This window comes from Heterocephalus glaber, unplaced genomic scaffold (assembly GCF_053883595.1).
Source record: "Heterocephalus glaber isolate CG9 unplaced genomic scaffold, H.glaber_assembly_v1.0 deba00001569, whole genome shotgun sequence".
NCBI lineage: Eukaryota > Metazoa > Chordata > Mammalia > Rodentia > Bathyergidae > Heterocephalus > Heterocephalus glaber.
Genome location: NW_028258354.1, coordinates 1,910,235 through 1,935,447, shown reverse-complemented (window position 1 = coordinate 1,935,447; position 25,213 = coordinate 1,910,235). Strand labels below are relative to the sequence as shown.

The following is a 25,213-nucleotide window of genomic DNA, read 5'->3' as shown; positions in this document are numbered from 1 at the left end:
CACCTGCCTCAGCCTCCCAAGTGCTGGGATTATAGGTGTGTGCCATGACAACTGGCTCTGTGTTATTATTACTGGTGCTGGGGATTGAACCCAAGACCTCATATATGCTAAGCAATGCTCTCCACTGAGATACCCCTTGCCTTTCCTAACATTACTTACTATACCTCATTTGTTTGCCCCCAGGTCAGGTCCTCTATGTGGCCGTTCCCTGACTCTAGGTTGTAACCCTGGAGGACTCAGTCTCAGCCTGCTCACTCCTTGAATGCTTCCTTCATCATGTTCTGTGAAGCTCCAGGTCCTTAGCTAATGTGAGCCCCAGATGGGAAAACCACGTTTACTTCTTCTCTCTGGCTCTAAGGGCCCACACAGATCGAAGTCCTTGCTACTCTGAAAAATGAGGAGAGCCTGAGGTCTGACCACCTCCTCTTACAACTACCATAAGGGTCCCCAACAATGACCTCCTCCACTCACTTTGCTCCTGTTCTGGGGATAGATTCTAAGCACCAGAAACCTCCAAGCTGCTTTCTTTCCCTAAATGAAATCTCTAGACCAAAATCTCTGGCCTTAGCAACCAGTGCTCAGATTTATTTGGGCTGTGGCTTAAAGCTGATTTCACTCTTACCTACAAACTTCTGGGGTGTGGATCGCTTGCGTTTGGTGAGGCTGTTAGCCAGACGATCAATGAAAGTTGGCCGGTCAGATGCTGAGTGCAACATGGAGTCTGGCACCATCTCCAGATCACGAATCTCATCACCTAGCAGGAGGGAGGTGGGGATAAGTAGTAGTAGCTGAGTAGGAACAGCACTGGCCCAGCAGCCTTTGGAGAAATCTAGCAGGTCAGTAACCAAGGAAGAATCCACCTAATGCCTGGGAAACTGGGCTCTGCCCTAGCAGAAGCACATCCCAACAATGTTCTAGACTGTGGACAATTATACATTTGACCCTTGCTTTAATATTCCTTGTATTCTCTCTCCCATTAGTCTGAGGATACAGACCCAAACTTCCTCTACCTCTGGATTTCCTTATAGCACCTACCATAGGGCTCTGTTCTATACCAGTTGGGGCACTTAGGATGGGGTGATTGGTAGATTTCCTGAGGGTAACTACACTCTGTTCCACATACTGTGTCCCTCTGTGGGAGGAGGTGCTGGAATCACTCTGCCCTGGACTTCCTCTGGCCCTCCTCCCCTCAATGCGCCCATAGTACTGCCTGCAGCCCCACCTGGTTGGGCAGCTAACCCTTGGGCTTCAGTGCTGAGACTCTGTAGGTAGTTGTGGCATCGCTCCTTGTGCTCCTCCAGGGTACTCTGCTGTTTGTAGCTCCGGCCACAGTAGTTGCACTTGTAGGGCTTGCCCACCGTGGGAGAGGAGACTGTGGAGGAGAGAGAGCATCAGAGTTACTTCACCCTGTGCCCCAGCTCTGCACAATCATCCAGGAGCAAATGAACACTAGAATGGGGAGGAAAGGATGTTGCTAAGTTGAATTCTGCTTCTCTTTCCTTTTTGATCTTTACCTGCAACAGTGGACAGATGAACCAAACTTGGGTTAGAGGGATGATGTGTAGCTACAGAGCAAGGGAATCCCAGGACACACAGCAGTGTGCAGGTGGTGGGGTCCTAGATGACCAAATTGCTGCTCAAAGGGAGTGAGGATGCAGGGACTTTGTAGGGGACCGTCCCTGGCAGGCAGGCAGGCAGGCCCCACCCAAGGACCTCATAGCCCAGGGCCCAGACTGTGGTTTAACCTTTCCACGTGGCAGGTGGGTTTAAGTGCTGTTTATCAGACAAGGGGATTTTTTTGCTATTGAACTTATTTGCTTTGGTTTTGGGGAAACTGATGGGTGGGGTGATAGAAATAAGGGCCCTTAGATGTGCCCATGTGGGGAGGAGTAGTTTTCATTGGCCTTTACTTGTATTTTTACCTCCAATCCTTGCCTGGTTTTATTAATTATTTTTGGTCTAGCTACACTGAAATATGAAGAGAGTACCAGAAAAACCATCACTGATAAGAGATTTTGAAAAGAGAAAGAATAAAACAACAGAGAAAAAAATAAAGGAGAAGAGTAAAAGGAAGAGAACATCCAGTTTGGGTTTGTTGTTTATTTTTTTTAAATAGGTTATATGGATCTTGTTTCTACTGAAGAAAAAAGCAGGCTGGCCTTGAACTCATGATCCTTTTGCCTCAGCTGGGATTATAGGCCTGTACTACCATGACTAGCTCTACAAACAGATCTTATGAGATGATATTTGTGAGAGGAGAGAAAACAAGTGAAGAAGAATGAGGTATTGTATATTTTATGTTTCTTGCCACTGTTGAGCAAGGAGACAGGGCAGGTATCTCTAGGATGCTGGTGATTATTATTCATTCCCCCTCCTCATACCAAGGCTGAGCTCTGACTGAATCAACCTCTTGGCATTTTGCTCTTGCTCTGCAAACCCTATTGTTTCGGGAGGAAATGAACACAGGGTCTCTATCCACCCTAGACCCTTGGGGAAGTGGTTTACCTACTGGGAGAGGAATCATTCTCCAGCCTCTTTTTTTTTTTTTTTTTTGTACTGGGGATCGAACTCAGGTCCTTATGCTTGCAGGGCAGGCGGCGGAACCACTGAGCTAAATCCCCAGCCCTCCAGCCTCTTTTTGCTTACACTGTGGGTTTACAGGAAGCAGCTCACAGAGACAAGAACCAAGAGCATGTTGGTGTCTGCTTTTACTAATAATCTACTTAATGATTAATAATCTACTTAATAATCTACAGAACAACAGCCTAAATCTACCCAGCTGATCTTGTAAGAATCCTGGGGCCAACCCATCCTTGTTCCAAACTAGCAGAGGGAGCCACCCTTTTTCTAAGACAAGGACACATGGATTTCTAGCACTGGATTTTTCATGTGGCCCCAGCTTTACTGTAGAATAGCAATGTGGCCTACAACTTTTTTCCCCCACAACTTTGGTAACCTTTCCAAAAAAACTGGGATAATCCCATCTATCTTGGAATTGTTATGAAGATTACATGAGGAGGCACAAAAAAAATGCTCTAGCTGGGGATTTAGCTCAGTGGTTCCGGTGCCTGCCTTGCAAGCTTGCAAGGTCCAGAGTTCAATCCCTGTACCAAAAAACAAACAAACAAACAAACAAAATGCTCTGTAGATTACAAAGCTTGAGTCAACAATGATCTTTCTCCCTGTTCCTCCGCATACATAGAAAGAGGTCCCATTTACAAGGTGGGAAAACCTGGAACAAGGTAAATGGATAAAGTAGAGTGGTAAAGTGATTGTTCTACCCCTTTAAGTCTTGGCCCAGGAGAGTTTAGAAAAAGAAAAACAGCCAGGAAAATTTCTGAGGACAGACCCTACTAATTCTCTCCCTTCTTCCCCTCTTCCTGCCTTTTCTCAATCTTGAGCTCCCTCTTTCCTGACAGCTCAGCTCTTGGCCTCTTCCCAATTCCAAGTCAAAAGCCCAAAACTTAGTAAAATGCCTGACAAGTGTTATTTGTCCACCTGATTCCAACAGATATTGATTCATATAGCCTGACTGAGCTAGAAAATTGTGTTAATCCAGTTCCCCAGCACTGTTCCAAACACTGGAAGGTGCTCTAGATTTGTTCCTGCTTCCCGAAAAGTGACAACCTCTTGGGACAGAAATGGGATGCTCTTTTCCCTTTTTCCCCATTTCAGAGGCTCATGGAGATTTACAGGAACCAGCAGAAAGTAGAGGTGAGGATGGCTAGTGGTTGCTCAAGACCCCTGGTATTATGAGATATGGGTAAAAGTAGTGACAGGTATGGGCCTGGGGCAGATGAGTGTGAAGGGGTCCTTCTATGAAGCTCAGAAGTAGGGGATGGTAGGGCACAGATGACACTGGCATCATCACAGTCTTTAAAAATCAAGTCAGGGAGGAGCCAAGAACATTGCCCATGTTGTATTTGCTCCGTGTCATTGTGGTGGTATAACGCCCTACTACAATACCCTACAAAGCTGGGTGTGGTGGCACATACCTGTAATCCCAACACTCTGAGAAGCTGAGGCAAGTTTGAGCCTAGCTTGGGGACTCAGTAACTTAGCAAGAACCTGTCTCAAATAAAGTAAAAATTAAAAAGGGGGACAGGGAATATAGCTCAGTGTGAAGGGCCTGGGTTCAGTCCCCAGTACCTAAGTAAGTAAGAAAGAGGGCCCCAGGTTCCTCATGGGTCCCACCTCCCAGAGGAGGGTTAGAGAGGCAGGGCTAGATCTGCTCTGTGAGTTCTTCTCTTCTGGGTGACAGACACTGTAATTCCTCAACACAGATCACTGCTGAGTTCTATTTACTGGGTGTCCTGGGCCCACCATCTCCTCTCTGGCTGGATGGTCACTGGTCACTGACCTGAGTGTGTGCGGAGGTGGCCAGTGAGTGCGTCACGCCGGCGGCAGGCATAGTTGCAGAAGGGACATTTGAAGGGCTTCTCCCCAGAGTGCAGCTTGATGTGGCGCAGCAGGTTGCCCTTCTGGGTGAAGGAGGCACCACACTGGTTGCAGTGGAAGGGCCTCTCACCTGCAAGTGAAAGAACAGATCCCAGAGGGCTGGGTGTGAGGGACATCGAAGACTGAACCTCACCTCCCACCTGAACACATGGCTGAGGGGCAGGAATATTCTACAAACACTAATGTTGCTTTATAAAGATCACTAGGAGGGCCGGGGATTTAGCTCGGTGGTTCTGCCACCTGCCTGGCAAGAGCAAGGACCCGAGTTTGATCCCCGGTACCAAAAAAATAAAAAAATAAAAAATAAAGATCACTAGGGAATAGTTTTACCCTGGGAAGATGTGGATTAGAGGTTTATGGCAGGATAGGGGTGCCAGCCCCAGAACACCGGGCCAAAAGATGGTTACCCAAAACTGAGTGTCACAGAGTTCACTCTGCCTTTAAAGTCTGAGTAGCCTGAGGAAAGGAGGTCTCTCTCTCTCTCTTCTCTCTCTCTCTCTCTCTCTCTCTCTCTCTCTCTCGCTCTCTCTCGTTATGAGAGAACCAAACAATACCTAGGAGTTCTACCCCTGTTAAGACTATAGGATACTTCTTCTGAGTTACATTTTTTTTTTGGTACTGCGGATTGAACTCGGTACTTGCGCTTGAACAACAGGCACTGGAACCACTGAACTAAATCCCCAGCCCCTACTTCTTCCTTTTTTTTTTTTTAGTACCAGGGCTCAAAGCCACGGGTGCTATACCACTGAGCTACTACCCCACCCCCTTATATTTGAGACAGAATCTTGCTAAATTATCCAGGACTTGAACCTGTGATCCTTCTGCCTCAGTTTCCCTTAGGGATTATATGGGATTATAGGATTATAGGCATGTGCCATTGTGCCTGGCTTTTTTTTTTTTTTGTACTGGGGATCAAACTCAGGACCTTGCGCCTGCCAGGCAGGTGCTGGGCCACTGAGCCAAATCCCCGGCCTCTGGCTTTTTTGTGTGTGTGTGGTGCTGAGACTCAAACCCAAGGCCTCTCTCATGCTGAACATATACTATATCACTGAAGTACACCCCCAGCCTCCAAGATCTCTCTTGATCTGCAACACATCCCTATCTTTTTTGGTTGTTTTTTTTCTCAGTATTTGGGATTGAATCCAGAGTCTTCACACTGAGCTATATCCTCAGCCCTTCTGTGTTTTTTATTTTGAGACAGGGTCTTGCTAAATTGCACAGATTGGGCTTGAATTTGTGATACTCCTACCTCAGCCTCCCAGAGTCCTGGGATTATAAGTGTGCACTACCATACCAGGCTTCTCTCTCACATTTTAAGAAAAATACTAGTTTTTCTTTATAACAACAGCTAAGGAAAGTGTCAGGGAAGTACAGATGTTGAGGTGAGTCCAAATCCCATTCCTCTTTCTTCTTCTCCTTCCTTCCTTCCTTCCTTTCTTTCTTTCTTCCTTTTTTGTTGTTTTTGTTGCTTTTGAGACAGGGTCTCACCTATAGTTCAGGCTAGCCTTGAACTCACTGTGTAGCCTGGGCTGGCCTGGAACTCATGGCAACCCTCCTGCCTCAGCCTCCTAAGAATTGGGATTACAGGCATGTGCTACCATGTCCAGCTCTCCTTTATTTGGTCAGCAAGAAAATGTGCTGGGAGACTCTTCCCTTTCTGAGGCTGCCCTACTGTGGTGTGGCCTCCTCTAGTCTTCTTTCTGTCATTGTCCCAGTACTGCTCTGCCTCTCACCACTGCCCTGGGAGCTCTTCCCTGGACCCCTCTGGCTCACTCACCCGTATGGCTACGTTTGTGCACCATAAGCACGTTGGGGCCAATACAGACCATGCCGCAGACATCACACTTGAGCTTGCCATTGGGCAGCCGGATGCCACCAGGCGAGTGAGGCTCTGGCCCACTCCCATCACAGTAGCCCAGGGGCTCTGACAACGAGTCTTCCACGATCACGCTGTCGTCTTTTTCTAGGAGTCGCTCGTCTGGGCCCAGCAGTCTGCTCGACTCCTCATCGCTGTACATCTCCACCTTGATGGAGTTGGCTGGAGGGTGGGACAGTGTTTAGAACAAGCAAAGTGGGTACTCTCCACAGCAGAACAATACTCCTGAAGTATGAAATGGGGTCTCCAGGCCCTGAGACAGACAGGCCTTAAAAGAGGCCAACATCATAGTATCCCCAGTGATGAAGCCAGAATCCTGCTGGAACCTGAAAACCTTTCCCTTCTCTCCCAACCATCAGGCAAATAGGCTTCAAGAGAAAAAAATTGGGGTACGTGGGGTTTCTTTTGCCATTGAGGAGAGGAGGCAGTGTAGGGGAGCCTCTTCTGCAATCTCCTGTCATTAAGATGTCTGCCTTGGCCCTGGGCAGGAAGCCAGCAAGTAACAGTGGCGGGAAATCAGTACTCAGAAGACTGAAGGGGGACAACAGGTTAAAGAGAGATCAAAACTGAAAGACAGTCATGGCTTACATTATCCTCCCACGTCATAAGAAATCCCCTCTCCTTTACTGTACAAATATGAAGGGAGGGTACAGGAGGGAGGAGCTATTGAGGAGAAGGCTTTGGCTCTAGCTCTGACCTACATTCCTGGCTATTCCAACCATTTAGAGAATGTCACAGATCTAGGGCCAGCTGGGGAGGAGCAGTCAGGGGGACCCTGCCTGGGCAGGAGATTGGGGTGTGGATTCAGGGAGGTCCTTCTTTCTATTTCCTCTACCTAATGACCATTTCTATCTACCTGGTTCTCCAGTTCCAGAATTTCTTTCTGTTTACTTTTTTCAGACAGGATCTCACTATGTAGTTTAGGCTGGCCTTGAACTGGCTGTGATCCTCCTGTCTCAGCCTCCTGAGTGCTGGGATTACAGGTATGTGCCACCATGCCCGCTGGGATTTCTTTTGGGAGCTTTTATCTTAATGCTACCCATGCCCGTTTTAGTTCCCACCCTAGTCTGATAGTGACTATCCACTGTTTTTTTTTTTTTTCCTGGTACCAGGGATCAAACTCAGGACCTTCTGCTTGCGAGGTGGGCGAGGTGCCACTGAGCTAAATTCCCGGCCCTAACTATCCACTGTTTTTACAGAAGCTATGAAAGCCCTAGACAGTGAGCTTCTTTGTAATTTTAGAGACTGAGTAGGAAACCAGAGGGAGGTAATGATGGGGAAATGGTTGCCAGTCGACAGTGACTTGACAGGCAAACAAAAATGGGGGTGCCTAGTGCGTGAGGCAGGGGGCAGGGTACAGGGTTCCACTTACCACTGAGTGAGCGGCTGGGAGAAGAGTGCTGGCTGTTGGGGGTGCTCACTGAGGGCCCCACTGGGGCCCCGAGGAACTCCTTCTCCAGAGATGAGTCCCCGCTACCTTGGAGGAGAGAACAAGAGGGCAGGTAAAGCTGGGGCTGGAGCCATCTACTGTCCATTGACTAATCTTTTTTAAAAATTCAGTTAAATTTCACATTTATTCCATAGCCATGTACAGGGCAATGCTGGGTAGTAGGCACCATACCTTGTGTCCCCCACCAGCCCAGTGCCTGGTACCAACTTCCATGAGCTCAGTGGCTGGGCTTTGCCTACCCTATCTTTATGTAGGCCTGACGGGAAGAGCATCACTGCTTGACATCCGCAGGAAGCAGGGCTGGGGCGGGGCGGGCCAGCGTGGAGAGAATAGGGGGCTGAGGAAGGGGTGGCTCGGGACAGACATTCTTTCCTACTATTTCCCTCTGGAGCCCCCTAGTCCAGCTTTGGGATCTGTAGGAAGGGCAGCTGAAATTGTCCCTGAATCTAATTATAATATTAGTAATAATCATGATAGCAGGTAATATTTTCAGGGGGCTTACTATGTGCCAGGGATCATTCTCTGCACTTCAGTTATCTCTTTTGATCTTCACGACAACCCTATGACATAGGTGCTAATATTAGCTTTTCAGATGAGACACAAAAGAGGTTATGTTACTCGTCTAAGGTCACAGAGCTGGTAGTGGTGGAGCTGGGAGCTGGTGACAGACAGTGTGGGGCCATGTCTGTGGCCACCACTTATATGGCCAACTGGGAAACATCCCTCTCAGAGGAGAGGTGGGCCTATTGGACTCTTTTCTTTTTCTGGTACCAGGGATCAATCTTAGGACCTTACATTTGCAAAGCAGGTGCAGTGCCACTGAGCTAAATCCCTAGTTCTTTTCTCTTTTTTTGAGACAAGCTCTCATTATTTATTCCAGTCTGGCCTTGAACTCACTATGTCATCCAGGCTGGCCTTGAATTTACTCTGTGCCTCAGCTTCCAGAATGTGCTATCATGCCCACCTGGACTTTCTAAATTCAGTAAAAACTTGACTACTCTGGAAACCTTTCTAATGATTTGATTCCAATCATATATTTACTATTTGGTATTTCCTTGAAAGTTAAATAATGTTTACCCTCAATATATTCATTTTACTTTGTTAAAAAATTGCTTTGTAAAAATATTTTTTGAGTATTATGTTTTTAAAAAATCAGATAACATACCTGAAAATGACTCTTTTAAAAAAAATCCCTCCTCCCCACAATCTTCTGCACAAATATATGAGTGAAATAAAAACACATGTAGATAAACATAAAGACACATATCACATATGTAGATAGACATAAAAAGAATATATCTACTGGGATAAACATACCCATAGCCTCTACAGTATCTGCTAACATGAACATGCAAGGATGTGTGCACACAGGCCTAGATATGAGAGAGAGAAAGAGAGAGAGACAAGAGATGAGAGACCCTAAAATTCATCCCTAAGTCCACCTATTATTATTTTACCCAATTGCCCAACTATGCACATACTTACTTTCACAAAATAAAGATTCCATTATAAAATGGTTGGAGTCTTGGGCCTGAGGCAAGAAATCCGGAACACACCCTCCTGAGGGATCCCTCTCCAGCTTTGGTCAGTGGGAAGAAAACAACCACTCAGGACTTTGGGACCATTTCCCATTCATATCCTCTTCTAAAAGTCCCATTTCCCCCATTCTATCCCATTAAAGCCTGAGGAAATCTGTTCATAATCTATAGAAAAAGCTTTATGGCTTGAATCTGAGTTCCCCCTAAAAAAGTTGCCTGACATCAGAACTACAAATATATCATGAAGTGAGCATCTCAGGATTGTGGTTAAGACTTATATACTCAGACCCCATTTTAAAATATGTCCTTTCAACTAAGTGTGGGATTTACTAGGGCCAAAAAGGAGATCTTCTTGTTCCTTTTCAAATGTTAGTACTGACTTGCTCCAAATCATTTGATGTTAGCAATGGGGAACAACAGGGCCTTGGGCCCTGGTGCTGAGGCCTCGACCCTAAAAGGATGAGTGAGCTTGCTGGAAATCCATTGCTGGAGCCAGCTTACTAGGGCTGGGGCTGTCTGGTGGGGCTAGAGGCTTGCTATCTGGGGAAAAATACCCTCAAAGGGCCATGTTGGGACAATGAGGGGCAAGCACCCTTTGTGGCTCTCCCAATTTAGGCCTTGAAACAGGTGAGAAAGCTGGAGCCTCAAGGCACATCAGTAATTTCAGAGGCTCTTTGGTACTGTTGTCCTCCCTAGGATAAAGGTAAAAGGGAAAACAGGATCAAGTCTACTTTCAGGGCACTAAAACATTAGAATGAATCTGTTTTAGGGACCAGAAAATCTTGGTGGGGCTATAGGAATTTTGAGTCCTAGCCAGAGGGAAAAGGGAACTAGAGTGAGATTTAGAATATTCAGCAGTTCCTCTTTCAGCCCCAGAAACCCAAGTGAGGGAATTTCAAATGCCTAGGACTCACAAGAAATCCTGCACTGTCAAAGCCAAGAATTTAGGCTGCTCTCAGGTCTCAGGGAAATTTTCTTGGTCAAAGTCATAGATTAGCTGAGCCCCCAGAGGGCAAAGCCAAATCATAAGGTTCACATTCGAGGAATTGGGAGATGGGTAAAGGGCAGAAAAACAGCAGGAGGGATGTGGGAAGCAGTGCTGGAGTAAATGTGCCCTCATGTTGAAGGAGACCAGCTCTCTGCTCTTGCTGCCCTTCCTCGATCCCCTCACAGTGGCTGTCTCTAGGGAATAGCCAGGAGCTCCTGAGCCTCCACACTTCTCTGCAAGAGACCTCATCTTCACTGCTCTCCCTCCTTGGCCAAGGGTTCCAGGTAGCAGGATGCTATCCTGCTAGCAGTACAGTGTACAGAGCAAAGAAAGACGCCCATCCCCAGCTCTATTGTGGGGAGGTGGCTCTGGCCCCTCAGATCTCAGTTCCAGGCTGAGGCATCTGCTGGCAGGGCCTCTCTTTCTTACCTCAAGCTCCTACTACCCCTTCCCACCCAGGCCTGTTTCGGCATTTCACCCCAGGCAGCTATAGCTCTGTCCCCAAGGCCTAATCAAGATGTCACCACAAGCTCCCACTGTCCAAGTCACCGTCTTTCCTTAGCAACACCAAACACCCTTTCCCATCCTCCGCAAGTGTAAGGAGGAACGCCCGCTCCCCCCCCCCCAGCCCCCATCCTCTCCCTCTCCTCAGGCTTGGGAGTTGTTACTGAATTGGCTCCTAGCCCCGCACCCCCTTCCCCCCTCCGCTAGCCGCCTTCTGCCTGAACTTACATTATCCTTCCCTTGCCGGTGAGACCCTGGGGTGCGAACGCGGCCGCCGCCTTGGAAGCGGCGAGGGAGTGCGGGTGGTGTGTGCATGTCTGCGTCTCGGTGGCAGGCAGGGGTGAGCCCAGCCACTCACCTTCCAGGAAGCGTGGATTCCTGGAAGTGAGGGGAACCGCCGTCATTTCGCAGGCAGCGGCAGCGGCACGGTGAGCAGGGGCCCACGGCTGCAGCCAGCAAGAACAGCTCAGCCAGGGTGTATGTGTGTTGAAAGAGAGAGAGTGTGTGTCTGACAGAGAGAGAGGGAGAGGGAGAGAGAGCAAGAGACAGGGAGAGAGGGAGAGGGGGGAGAGGGAGAGAGAGAGAGGGAGAGAGAGAGAGGGAGAGAGGGAGAGAGGGAGAGAGGGAGAGAGGGAGAGAGAGAGAGAGAGAGAGAGAGAGAGAGAGGAGATGGAACGCTTGGTGCTTGGATGTGCTTGGGGAGGGGGCTGGAGAAATGTATGTATGTGTGGGGTGGAGGATGCCAGGCTACAGCGTGTCTTCCAAGACAGCGAAGCGGGTGCATAGGGAGGGGGAGGCAGATGCCATTGCCCTTCTGCCCAGCAGACAAAGAGGAACTGCACAACAAATGCTTCAGAGAAGCAAGTGTGTGTGTGTGTGTGTGTGTGTGTGTGTGTGTGTGTGTGTGTGTGTGAATGAGAGAGAGAGAGAGACAGAGATGGATGGGGCCATGGGTAGGAGGGAGAAGGGAGGAGGGGCAGGGGGCCTGGGGAAGGCCCAATCCTCTGCCAGCTGGGGAAGCCAAGCCCCCAGAGGTCATGGGGCCCAGGACACAGGGGCAGCTTCAAGGCTCTCCAACAGGCACCAGCAGTCCCCCTTCCCTCCTCCAGGAGGGAGCTAGCTTTCTAGGTCTGAGGACTGACAGCCTGTTTCCCGGCATCCAAGGGGCTCAGCACAGCCTGATCTCAGGGCAGTGGTGTTCTGTGGCCCTGAGTCCTTTCAGGTCCCAGGCAGAACGGCTGGTACAGTCTCCCTAAGTCCTCTCCCTCCTGTGCCCCTAGGGCTCTGGCAGCCCGGCAGCCCTGGACGAATCCACCTTTTATCAGGACGAGGCCTCCGCTCCATTCCCTTCCAGAGGAGCTGCTCACTGCCAAGCTGACCTACTTTGGAAGACTACATTTTCTGATTCCAGGAATTTGGGGGTAGGAGGAGCTGTGAAACTTTGGGCTGCGTACTCCTGGATCCTTTTCTCCTAGGGTTCCCTTACACATTTCACAGCCCCACAAAGCTCAGGACAAGTGTTGTTCAGGCAGTTAACTGCACAAGACAAGTTTGAGGGGGTGTGGAGATCTATGCTATAGCTTACTGGACTCTTTCTTCCCTTCTTCCCCATGGGAATGATCTATACTTTTAGAAAGGAAAGGGAGAGGGAAAAATGGACTTTTTGTATCAGGTTCTGTGAGATGGTAAAATCTCTCTGAACATCAGGAGAGCTACCCCTTCATCAAGCGGCTGGTGAGAGGCCCCCAGGCCAGAGGAAGAGCATGGTGACAAACTAAGAAGGACCAAGCGTGCTATGGAACAGTGGTACATGGCAGCTACCCTGCCCTTGTCAGCCCAGCAGAGGTGGGTCTGCGATGGGCTCTCGTGTGTCCCTCAAGTGGATGTTGAAGCCATGCCCAGTCCTGCAGGGGGCACTCTTCATAGCTTATGTTGCCTTGCCTTGCCTTCCTCTAGAATTAAAGTGCAGATGAGGGATTTGGGGTCTCTACTTTTACTCAAAAGCCATCTGTGCAGAAGCCACTTTTTATCTAATAAAAGCCCACCTGCTCTAAACAGGGAAAGCTTGGTTTCACAGCACAGTGAAGCAAATAGCCTCAAAAGCTGGCCACCGAGTATCCAGCATTCTCCAGAGACACTACCGGAAGGAGCTGGATGGGACATTTCCTCAGCCACCTTTGTAGTTTCTCATCTGTGGACTGTTTTTACCCACCTGTTTGCTCTGCAGCACTAAAGCAGGTTCTGAGTAGACTTGGTACTTGCTAGTGAATAGGTTTAACTGAGACAAAGGTAGGAAGACTGGTGGTTCCTAAGAAGGGCCAGGTCTTCTAATAAAGTCTATTTCAATTAAATCAGTCCACCTGATCCTTGTCATTCTGTCCAGCATGTGGCAGGTACTGAGTGTCTTTACCTACCAGTTACTTCTGTCCTTAAACAATAAAAGGATGGAACACGGTGGTGCACACCTGTAATCCCAGCTACTCAGGAGGCTGAGGCAAGAAGATAGCAAGTTCAAGACCATTCTTGACAACTTAATAAGACCCTGTTTCAAAATTTTAAAAAAATTTAATAAGGGCTGGGGATATAGCTGTGGTAGAGCACCCCTGGATTCAACCCACAGAACCTCAAAGGGAGGGAGGACAAGCCAATATCTCCTGTGTGTTCATCCTATCTTGCTATCTCCCTTAGCATATGCCTATAATTCTTCCACTGATCCCATTTTAGAGTAAAAAAATAAGCTAAGGTCATTTCCACAGTGGTACTTGTATTTCTGATGGGAATACTCATCACCTCAAAACCAAATTCTGGCTTCCCTTATTTCTAATAATCATTTACTGCCCCAACATTCTAATGGTCCAAAAATGATTCCTTCCATTTTAGAAATTAATTGTCTTAAGCCCTTTCCTGTACTCTCATAAAAGAAGCTGGATAAAGTTCCTAATTTCTTTTTACCTTGTTAAACTTGTTAAACCTGATTACTTTGATATCCCTAAAAGCCATTCATACTATAGGTAATGATCTCTTCTGCCTCAGCAAGAATATTTGGCAGGTGTGAAAAGTGCAACATGCTGAGATTGTGAGAAAATATTGGAGGGAGTGAGAACTGGGATCTCTATTCTTATCTTCAAAGGGTGTAAACTGGTGGTCCACTAGCTAAATTCAACCCATAGATTAGTTCCATTTACTTTATGGAGAATTTTTTTAAAATATTGTACAATACTGAGTCTTTTTTAGGGGACTACTGGGGCTGAATCCAGGGGCGTTGCACTGAGCTGCATCCCCAGGCTTTTTTGGAGTGTTTTGTTAAGTCACTGTATTGCCTAGGCTGGGCTTGAACTTGCAATCCTCCTGCCTCAGCCTCTCAGAGTGCTGGGATTATAAGAATGCACCACCATGCCTGGCTGCATCATTATTTTTTTGTTTGTGTGGGTTTTTTGGTACTGGGGATCGAACTCGAACTCGGGACCTTTTGCTTTCGAGGCAGGTGGTGGAACCATTGAGCTAAATCCCCGGCTCAGTTCGTGTTTTTGTTCTTTGTTTTTTGTTTTGTTTGTTTGTTTTTGGTACAGGGGATCGAACTCAGGACCTTGAGCTTTCGAGGCAGGCAGGCAGGAGGCAGAACCACTGAGTTAAATCCCTGGCCCCTGTTTTTTGTTTTTTGGAGACAGGGTCTCACTATGTACTTCAGGCCAGCCTTGAACTCACTAGGTAGCTCAGGGTGACCTCAAATTCACAGCCTCTTGAGTACGGGATTACAGGTATTCACCACCACGCCCAGCACTGAGTTATCATTTTTAAAAAATAATTTCATTTTATTTTATCCCATTTCCCCCCTCAAGCCCCTTCCCCTCACTATGTACAGAAGCTTTGTGAATCATCACTTTTAAATGGAATTATTTCATAAAAAGTTTGGATTTCTAGGGCCAGGGATATAACTCAGTGGCACCTCGCCTGCCTGTCAAGTGCAAGGTCTTGAGTTCAATTTCCAGTGCTGGAAAAACAAAATTGGATTTCTGATTCTCTTGAAAAGTTGGAATGCCAGGCATGGTGGCACATGCCTGTAGTCGCAGCACTTGTGGTGGCACATGCCCATAATCCCACACTGAAGCAGGAGGATCACCACAAGTTCTAGCGAGGCCAGTGTGAGCTACATAGTGAGTTCAAAGCCAGACTGAATTACATAGGGAGACTCTCAAAAAAAAAAAAAGTTGGAAGATGCACATTCCTACATGGCAATGACTGCTGGACTCTGAATAGCTACTGTCCTTTGAGGTGGGACACATGTTCTCCAATTCATGACAATCTCTACTCCTCTCTTGGTTACTGTGCTAGTCTGCTTTCTTCATTCACATAACCTTGTGCCCCTTGCAGGCCTTTGAGGTTTGAAATGCTGCTTCACTGTCTACTTGGGACAGAATTCCATGTTTGGCTGGTAACCTCAGAGCATAGGAGAAGGAACCGCATCTTCTTTTCATCTATTTGCTACAAATCATCCTTCTAATAGCAACCACTTGTGTTCCCCTTCTATTCCCTTCCATCTCCCCTACCCCTCAAGAAGTCTGGGGATTCCATCCCTGGTACCAAAAGAAAAAGAAGTCTGGGGAAAGAAACCATTATTTTAGGGAAAGCAAAATCATAAAATGACTACCAAGTATGACCAAGCATGAGTGTCAGCTCTGTGACTAACACTTAATCCTGTAGAGGTCATGTGCTTAGGTTGAAGGGTCTCTGCCCTACAGATCCTTGACTCCCAGCCCATTCAAACAGAACACACAGAAGGCATACCAGACAAGTAGGGGCGGCCATTGCATTCTTCTATGTCCATCTTAAAGAGATCTGTTGAAAGAGAAAATAGCAGCTCTTAGAAGCCAGAAAGGGATCAGGTTTTTCTTGTAGAGTAAGCAAGAAAGCTAAAGGATCACTGAAGCATGCTGTTTTGTTTTCTTTTGTTTTGTTTTGAGAGAGAGGGTCTCAGTTTGCAGTTCAGGCTGGTCTTGAACTCACTACATAGCCCAAGCTGGCCTCAAACTCACGGTGATCCTCCTGCCTCGGCCTCCTGAGTGCTGGGATTATAGGGCTACACCATCATGCCTGGAAGCATGGTTTTATATTATCTGAAAGAAGGAAAACTTCATACTTTATCTTGGTGAGAAAGGCAACATAGCATGTCTTACAAAATTCCTGCTGGGCATGGTATATCACAGGCGTAATCCCGGCACACAAGAGGTTGAGGCAGGAGGATTACCTCAAGTTCTGGGCCAGTCGTAGTTAGTGAGCTCAAGCCCAGCCTGAACTACACAGTGAGGTCCTGCCTTAAGGAAAACAACCAACTGGGCTAGGGATTTAGCTCAGTGGTTTCGCCACCTGCTGCGCAAGCGCAAGGACCTGAGTTCAATCCCCGGTACCAAAAAAAACCCAACCAACCAAACAAACAAAGATTTCCTCCAACCCACTTCTTCAGACCTCCCCAGCTTTGAGATGGAAACACTACCTTAGTCCAGAGTGGGTTTGGGTTTTCAGTGCACCTCTGCCCTGCAGTGGAGCCGATGCTGTAGGAGGGGCCTTCTATCTCACCCCTCAGGAGGCAAACAGCGGTCACACACAGGAGGTGTTAGACTTCAGTCAAGGAAGGGTAGGAAGAAGAAGCTGAATTCAGTCATTCAAGCGTTCTTTTTTAGGATATGTAGCAGGAGGAGGTGGTGACAAGGAAATGGAAGATAAAGGCAAGAAGTCCACCTCCAGGTTCATTGATAAGTTCTCCAGTGAAGATGTAATCAACATGTGTGTGCACACATGTGTGTGCTGGGTATTGAACCTAGAGTCTCGAACAGGTTCTACCAGTGAGCTATACCCTTGGTTACCTTAAAAAATTTTAAGTGGAAAAAAAAAATTTTTAAGTGGATTTCCACACCTTCTAGTTAGTTAATTTTGCTATGCTTATTTGAAAAAGAATATATATGGGGGAGAGAGGTTTTGGGGGGGGTTTTTTGGTACCAGGGATCGAACTTGGGACCTTGCACTTACAAGGCAGGTGGCAGAACCACTGAGCTAAATCCCTGGCCTGAGAGTTTTTTAAATGCACGCAGTCTATTTGAGGGAAAGCAAGCCAGTAATTGGCAGTAAAGTATTAAACAATCAAAACAAAGAAAAAGGTTGAGGCTGCTGCTTAGTGGTAGAGCATTTGCCTAACACTCAGGAGGAGGCCATGGGTTCCACTCCCAGCACAACAAAACAAAACAAACAACAATTAAAAATGGTAATTTGTTGTAATAAATTATCTCCTTAAGACCCTGTGAGAGCCAGGTGTGGTGGCACACACTTGTAATCCCAGCATTCAGGAGGCTATGGCAGGAGGATCACTGTGAGTTCAAGGCCAGTCTGGGCTCATAGTGAGTTCAAGGCCAGGCTGGGCTCATAGTGAGTTAAAGGTCAGCCTGGGGCCAGGGATTTAGCTCAGTGGCACGATGCCTGCCTCAAAAGCACAAGGTCCTGAGTTTGATCCCCAGGACCAAAAAAAAAAAGGCCAGCCTGGATGACATATTAAGACCTTGTTTTTTTAATTTAATTTTTTTTTTTTAAGTTTTTTATCTCAGGGCTCAGGTTATGACTGGAACAAGAACAAGAACACAGGTCTCCTGACTCTCTGCTTTTCTATTACATTTTATTGCTTCCTTAGAAAAGCCAGTCTACTCAAGGCCTCCACGGATGGCCTTGCTTTCTGCTAGTTTTAACATAAATTAAGGTATTTTTCCCTTTGGTGTGATCCCTGTGGGCGTGGGGTTTGTTACTTAAAAAGGAAGAACCAGTTGAGCTGGTTCTACAAGGAGAAATATGCTAATGCAAGTGCATGAGTGCATGTCTCTGTGTGTGTGTGTGTGTGTCCATACACTCCCATACACACGTGTGCCCATGTGAACCAGGGGTGAGACAAGCACTAGGTGGGCACATCAATCAAAGCCTAACATTCAGATATCACTGGTTCAAGAAGTGCATCTCATTCCTGGACTCCTGCCCAAATGGCTCCAAAACAATTTTCAGAAGGGTCTGAAAGTGTTTTCTGAATTGGATTTTCTTCATAGCAGCACACTGAGCTCTCTCCTGCTCCCCCCCACCCAGTGCTGGGATTGAACCCATGGCCTTGTACATACTAACATGCTAGGCAAGCACTGTACCATTGAACTATATCCCAGCCATTCTTAATTTCTCTTAACAGGTGCTGTGACACATCTTGGGCAAAATCAGTACTTAGCTGCCTCCAACTTGTCTTAATGCCAAGCTGATAATCCTGGAAGTGAGAGGGGTTGAGGCCCTGCTGTCGGTGCTGCTGGTTTTCCGAAACTAGGAGCAAATCAGCAGAGGTACTTCATTCTTTGCTCAAATCTCCCCACAGAATACCCTTCCTAATCTTCCCACTCCCCATCCCTCAATATGTCTCCTCCCTACATGACCAAGCAACAGATCTTAGTGTCTCCACGGAGGAACTGGGTCAAATTAGGCAGTGGCAACTAGACACATCACAAGAAGAGAAGGCATAAGGAGAGAGAAGTTAGTTACACATGACAGGTTTGGCTCAAAGATCTTGGAAGGAAAGTGGCTTTAAAACAACATAAATGTCATTCAGTGATGGAGGTAGGCAGATATACTGTAAATTCAGCTCAGTGAGCTGAATACAGAGCAATTAGAAACAGCCAGTCTCTCAATTCAAAAGGGAGTATCTCTGGGAGGAGGAGGAAAAGGTTGGTTGTTGTAACCTCTGGAGACAAGATTTTCTTCGTGTGTGTGTGTGTGTGTGTGTGTGGTGCTGGGGATCAAACACCAAGCCTTGTACTTGCTAGGCAAGCACTCTACAAATGAGCTCCATCCCCATCCTTCTTCCTTCCCTTCCCTTCCCCTTCCCTCTCTTCTTCTTCCTTTTCTCCTTTCTCTTTCTCTCTCTCTCCTTCCTTCCTTCTTTATTTTTGAGACAGGGTCTCTCTGTGTAGCTCAGGCTGGCCTTGAACTTGCAGTGATCCTCCTGCCTCTGCCTCCCAAGTTCTGGGATTACAGGTATGTCCCACCATGCCTAGGTCTCTCTTTTGAATCTACTTGGCATCATAACAAGAGTTCTCCATGAGCAGGGTTTAGAGCATACCTGTAATCCTAGCTTATTTGGGAGGCTGAAGCAGGGGGATCTTGAGTTCGAGGCCAGCCTGGGCAACTTTGCAAGGCCCTATCTCAAAACAAAAAACAAGAAACCACCAACCACTAGACAAAAAGAATCTATGGCCCTGACTTTCTACCATCAAGGTGATATCACATTTGAGCAGGAATTGGTGAGAACGGTAGCCTTTCCAGAGGGAAGATTTCCCACCAGAACCTCTGATAGGCAGCAGTGTGGGCCAGTCCAGTGAGAGCCTGACTGCCAAGGCAGGTCGGGCATCAGCTGCCACCTCCATCTCCCCCAAAACACTTCCCACAGCTGTTGGTGAAAAAAATATGGGAAAATCAAGTTTGCATTAAGTAATAGCTCTAAAACTCTAAAATAAGATGGTCATGACCAGTAATTAAATTCTTTAAATCCCTCCAAAGAATTCTGTTTAGTCCATTGGCACTCCAAAATTGTTACTGACTTACTTATTTTTGCAGTAATGGAGACTGACTCCGAAGCTTCATACATGCTACTCAAGTGTTCTACCACTGAGTAACATCTCCAGTGTACTTTTTCTTTCTTTTTTAAATTAGTATATGTTTACCAAAACAAAAAAAATCAGTATATGTTTGGGATGTACCTCCAGACCTTCTTTGTTTTATTTTGAACCAGAGTCTTACTAAGTTGCTTAGGCTGGCCTTAAACTTGTAATTCTCTTGGGTGCCACCACACCCAGCTCCAAAATTGGAATGTAAAACATATTTATTGAAGCTGGGCATGATGGTGCAAGCCTATAATTTAGCACTTTAGGAGGCTGAGGCAGGAGGATCACAAGTTCAAGTTCAGCTTGAGCAACTTAGTGACTGAGCAAGATTCTGTCTTGAAAAAAGAAAAACTGGAGAAGTAGCTCAGTGCACAGGCCCTGAGGTTCAACCCCCAGTACTGCAAAGAAAAAATTAAAAACAAAAAACAAAAAACCCACATTCATTGTGGCCTAATGGATAGAAAGTGGCAAGGAGGATGTTGGGAAAGAGGGAGGAGATGGAGAGTGGCAAGACTCCATGGCTTCCTTTTGGTTATTTATTCCCAAATAGCAATAGGCAGAGGTGAAAATACTTCCTTCAGCTTCTCTTAGGACTTAGGTTCTGAGGTGGAGCCCAGGGATTTTTTTGTGTGTGGTACCAGGGATCGAACTCAGGACCTTGTGCTTGTGAGGCAGGCATGGCGCCACTGAACTAAATCCCTGGCCCTTCGGATTCTTTTTCTTTTTCTTTTCTTTTTTTTTTTTTTTTTTGGTACCAGGGATTAAACTCAGGACTTTGCACTTGCGAGGCAGGTGCGGTACCACTGAGCTACATCCTTGGCCCCCTAGGGATTCTTGAGGATCTTAGTAAGACAGAACTTCCCTGTGCCTTGGATGTGAGTAGATTTAGTACTACAAATGGACTAAGCCCATAGCATCATCTCCTGTATGTGCTTTCCTGAGCTGGACAGAATCAGGGCAGAAATGTGTTGCAGGCTCTCTGTTAGGGCTTTGGAGAACTGGGGAGGGAGAAGGGGGAAAGGCATCAGGAAAGATGTAGAATTAGGGATTGTCCGAAATGGACTCCACATCCACTTCCAGGAGACAGACCTAGGCATCGAGTATTTTGCAGTTCTGAAATGATCTTTTGGGTCAACCCAGTGCCTTCTGAAGGAAACCCATTAACCTTTACTCATCTCCTGTGTCTATCTTCATAGAACAAAGGTCTGACTCAGATTTTTACCAGGCTGTAGATGGTGACCTTCTGCCTACATATAATACAGATGAAGGCAGTTCTGCTTCATTACCAAGTGCTTGGGGAGCAGTACAGAGGAGATGAATTCCAGGTCATCTTATGGTAGGAATGGTCAATATAATAAAACAAGAAAGGATGAGCTGGGCCTAATGGTGCACGTGTATAATCCTAGCCACCTGGGAGGCTGAAGCAGAAGGATCACAAGTTTGAGGCCAGCCTGGGCAATTTATTTAGACCCTATCTCAAAATAAAACAAAAAGGGGCTGGAAAATGGCTTAGGACTCCCTAGGTTCAGTCTTTGGTATTGCAAAATAATAAAATAAAATAAAGAAGGAGTTAGAGCTGGAAACACAAAACCTGGGCAGAGGGAAAATTTCACCTCATGTGTCCTTCTAGATATCAGATGGATGCATCTTTTTCTTGTTTCTTGCACCTCCCTGTCATGCAGACTGTGGAAGAGAGAGAAGGTTGAGGTTTATGGATGTGAGAAACAGTTCTATCCCTCCCCTGTCTAATTTCAAGACTTAAGGAACCAAGAAAAAGGGACCAGACTAAACACTTTACATCATTAGGTGGGATGCACATAGGAGATGCTTTTCCATGCTTTCTGCATGTACGTGAGTAGAGAAGCCCTGTGTCAGTGCAAAGGCCCCAGGAGATCACTGCTGTTCGCTGAATGTTTGGGCAGGAGGAGGGAAAGTAAAACAGAGGAGTTCAACTTGAGATTGATTGATTGATTGATTTATCTATTCATCTGCAGGATGCTGGTGATGGTGTTTGAACACAGGGCCTTGCATTGAGCTATACCTGCAGCCTTTTTTTTTTTTTTATTCTTTTTTTTTGGTTTTTTGGGTACCAGGGACCAAACTTGGGACCTTGTGCTTGCGAGGCAGGCGCCAGAAACACTGAGCTAAATCCCTGGCCCAGCCTGCAGCCTTTTTAAATTTATTTTTTTAATTTTAAAAAATTTATTATTTTTAAATAAATAATAATATTGGGCTGGGGATTTAGCTCAGTGGCACCGTGCCTGTCTCAAAAGCAGAAGGTCCTGAGTTTGATCTCTGGTAACAACATATATATATAATTTATTTACTGTTGTTTTTTGAGACAAGGTCTTGCTATGTAGTTCAGGCTAATCTCGAACTCACAGCAATACTCCTGCCTCAGCCTCCCAGTTGCTCGGATTATGGGTATGCCCCACCACACCAGGTTTAAATTTATTTTTTATTTTAAAACAGGGTCTCACTAAGTCACTAAATTGCCCAGGTTGGGCAATTCCCCTGCTTTGGCCTCTCAGAGTGTGGGGATTATAGGCGTGTGCCACCATCCATGCCTAACTTCAGTTTGAGTTTTATAATAACCAGTTTTGAAACTAAAGATGCCCCAGGGCCGGAGGTTTAGCTCCGTGGCACCAGCGCCTGCCTGGGAAGCGCAAGGTCCTGAGTTCGATCCCTGGTTCCACACACACAAAAAAAAGATGCCCCAAATAGGGTTAGTTCTATATGAAACACATGGATGTCTCAGTAACTATTCTGATTGGGGTAGGGTGGCAAACATGCGGGAGACATGGGAATGACTGTGGTGGCCATTCTGGCCAGAGTACCTGTGCACGCTGATCAAAAGAGTGCACAGTTGAGACAGATATTTTCAGGCTCCTCTGCTAACAAAGAGTCTTGCTCTGATAAACCAGTTTGATAAGCCTCTTTTTCATGTAGAGGGCCTAGGGCAGGGCTGTTCAGGACCTTGGAAATCTTGGATCTGGAACTTAGAGCTGGAATGGAAAAGATCAGAGATGATCTCCAATCTCTCTCTCTTGTTTTTTCTTGGTTTTTTTGAGGCACAGGGGACTGAACCCAAAATGTCATGCATGCTAGGTAAGCACTCTACTACTAAGCTATATTCCTACTTCTTTATTTTATTATTATTATTTATTTTGAGGGAGTTTAGATAGAGTCTTGCTATGTAGCCCAGGCTGGCCTTGAACTGGCTGTAATCCTCCTGTGTCAGCCTCCCAAGTGCTTGGATTACAGGTGTGTGTCACCATGCTGGGCCACTATCTTTTTTTTTGTATGGGAGATCCAACTTGTGCTTGCGAGGCAGGCAGTGGAACCACTGAGCTAAATCCCCGGCCTATCTTTTTTTTTTTTTCTTTATTCTTTTTATTTTTTTTATTTTTTATTTTTTGGTACTGGGGATTGAACTCAGGACCTTGCGCTTGCGTGGCAGGCGCCGGAACCGCTGAGCTAAATCCCCAGCCCCCTGGCCTATCTTTTTAATAAGAATTTTGAAGAAGGGCCGGAGATTTAGCTCAGTGGTTTCGCCGCCTGCAAGCGCAAGGGCCAGAGTTCAATCTCCGGTACCAAAAAAAAAAAGAATTTTGAAGTAGATTCTTTTTATTTACTTTTTCTTTTGTTTTCTTTTTTACTTTTTTTTTTTTTGAGACAAAGTCTCCCTATGCAGTTCAGGCTGGCCTTGAATTCACTGTGTAGCTCAAGCTGGCCTCAAACTTGTGGCGATCCTCCTGCTTTAGCCTACCAAGTCTATTTACTTTTTCTAACAGACAAAAATTATATATACTTATTATGTACAACATGATGTTTTGAAAATGTATGCACACTAGATCTAGCTAATTAACATGGATTGTCTCATACCCTTATTTCTTGTGGTGAGAACTTAAAATCTATTCTCTTAGTGAAGTAGTAGCACTAGTAGAACCAAGGTTACCAACAGAAGTTTCTCTCCACTGGAGCACAAAATTTAATCTTGCTGAAAAAAAAAATTTAATTTTGCCCTAGCTGGAAGGTTTGGGCCACCCTGCTTGCCTTCTTTCTTGTGTTATGAGGTGACAAGTTTTTTGATCTGCATCTTGGTGACTTAAACCCTTCAAGTAGAAACAGAGGCTTAGACAGTAGATAGGAGAGTAGTCTTCTTGCTTCCATGTCTCTTTTCAGTTACTTTTTTTCATTTTTTCTTTGGTGCAGGAAATTGAACCAAGGGCCATGCACATGCTAGGCAAGTGCTCTATCACTGAGCTACATTACACCCCTAGCCTCCCAGGTCTCTCTTTACAAATTATGGCCTCCAAGGGCATGGTGGTGCACACCTATAATCCCAGCACTCAGGAGGCTGAGGCAGGAGGATCACTTGAGTTCGAGTTTGAGGCCAGCCTGGGCTACATAGTGAGACTCTAACTAAAAAAAAAGTTATGGCCCAAGGAAGATGCCAGACTGTGCTCACTGAATCTCCTGGTGGTAGAACAGTACTCCCTGGCTCAGGGACTACCCCAGCATATGTTTTGCAGGAGAGCCTACATAGTGGTTCCTTCACTCAGGAGTCAGGTTATTGGTATCAGCACTACCCTTTCTTAGATGTTTTTGTCTGATAAACTGTAAACTGTCTCTGTTTCCAGAACAGAACTCATAATTCTTTTTTTTTTTTTAACCCATAACTCTTTTAAGAAAAGAAGGCAGGGCCGGAGATTTAGCTCAGTGGTTCTGCCGCCTGCCTTGAAAGCACAAGGTCCCGAGTTCGATCCGATACCAAAGAAAAAGAAAAAAAAAAGAAAAGAAGGCAAACCAATCAACCTAGAATTCAAACCCTTTTCCTCCAGGCCAGAGTCAAGGACCAATAAAGAAAGACAGTCTCTCTGCCTGTAGCATTTCCACACCCGCAGAGTCTCACACACTTATTCTTTCTGCACTCCAGAGTATGTGCATGCAAGCATGTGCTTGTAGAGACAGAGTGGGAGGAAGAGAGGGAGAGAGAGAGGAAGCTGGGGAGTGGGGGGGGGGGCGGGCAGGGGGAGAAACAGACACGCGGGGCGCCAATTTGAAAGAATTCCTCTGTAGATATATGTGGGAGTGGTAAAAGGTGGGATAAATTTTTCCCAGGCTGGAAGTACAAGCTGCAGATTTCAAACTAAGAGGAAATAAAGAAGAAACTTTCAGTTGCATGCTCACTGGAAAAAAGTCAGGACTTTATTCTTTCTTTTGTGGTACTGGGGATTTAATCCAGGGCCTTTGCACTGAGCTACATGCCCAGCCCTTTTAAAAATTTTTTGAGACGGAGTCTTGGTAAGTTGCCCAAGCTGGGCTGAACTTGCACTCTTCCTGCCTCAGCTTCTTAGAGTGTTGGGACTTCAGGCACACACTACCACACTTGGCTAGGACTGACTTCTGAGCAGTAGTGAGATATGCCTTACCATTAACCTACCAAGAGGGAAAGGACTACACACAAACTGTAATGGAACTCTAACTGCACTCAGTTGACAACAAAAACATTCTTTCTTGTGCCGAAAGCATCCACTTCTATGGACTAGGGCAGTGATGGCGAACCTTTTAGAGATGAGTGCCCAAACTGCAACCCCAAACCCATTTATTTAGTAGTTTTGTTTTGTTTTTTTCTGGTACCGGAGATCGAACTCAAGACCTTGTGCTTTTGAGGTAGGTGCAGCACCACTGAGCTAAATCCCTGACAAAACCCACTTATTTCTT

At 46.3% G+C, this 25,213-nt stretch overlaps 1 protein-coding gene across 11 annotated transcripts in view; it reads right to left on the bottom strand.

Annotated features, from left to right (window-relative positions):
* Window positions 1-25,213, bottom strand: part of Ikzf4 (IKAROS family zinc finger 4) — a 32,917-nt gene that overhangs the window by 4,206 nt on the left and 3,498 nt on the right. The window contains exons 2-10 of one of the 11 annotated variants that reach the window (XM_087192135.1): window positions 21,100-21,169; window positions 16,306-18,152; window positions 15,600-15,650; window positions 9,270-9,363; window positions 7,707-7,811; window positions 6,236-6,496; window positions 4,361-4,528; window positions 1,223-1,372; window positions 623-754 (exon numbers count right to left, since the gene is read on the bottom strand). In XM_087192135.1, coding sequence (XP_087048261.1) covers window positions 623-754; window positions 1,223-1,372; window positions 4,361-4,528; window positions 6,236-6,496; window positions 7,707-7,811; window positions 9,270-9,363; window positions 15,600-15,620 — 931 coding nt within the window. In that variant the 5' untranslated portion in view covers window positions 15,621-15,650; window positions 16,306-18,152; window positions 21,100-21,169. Of the gene's footprint in view, window positions 1-622; window positions 755-1,222; window positions 1,373-4,360; window positions 4,529-6,235; window positions 6,497-7,706; window positions 7,812-9,101; window positions 9,232-9,269; window positions 9,364-9,965; window positions 10,015-11,042; window positions 11,900-15,599; window positions 15,651-16,305; window positions 24,473-25,213 lie in introns of those variants that run through there. The other 10 variants (XM_087192136.1, XM_087192138.1, XM_087192133.1 and 7 more) reach the window with 10 other exon arrangements.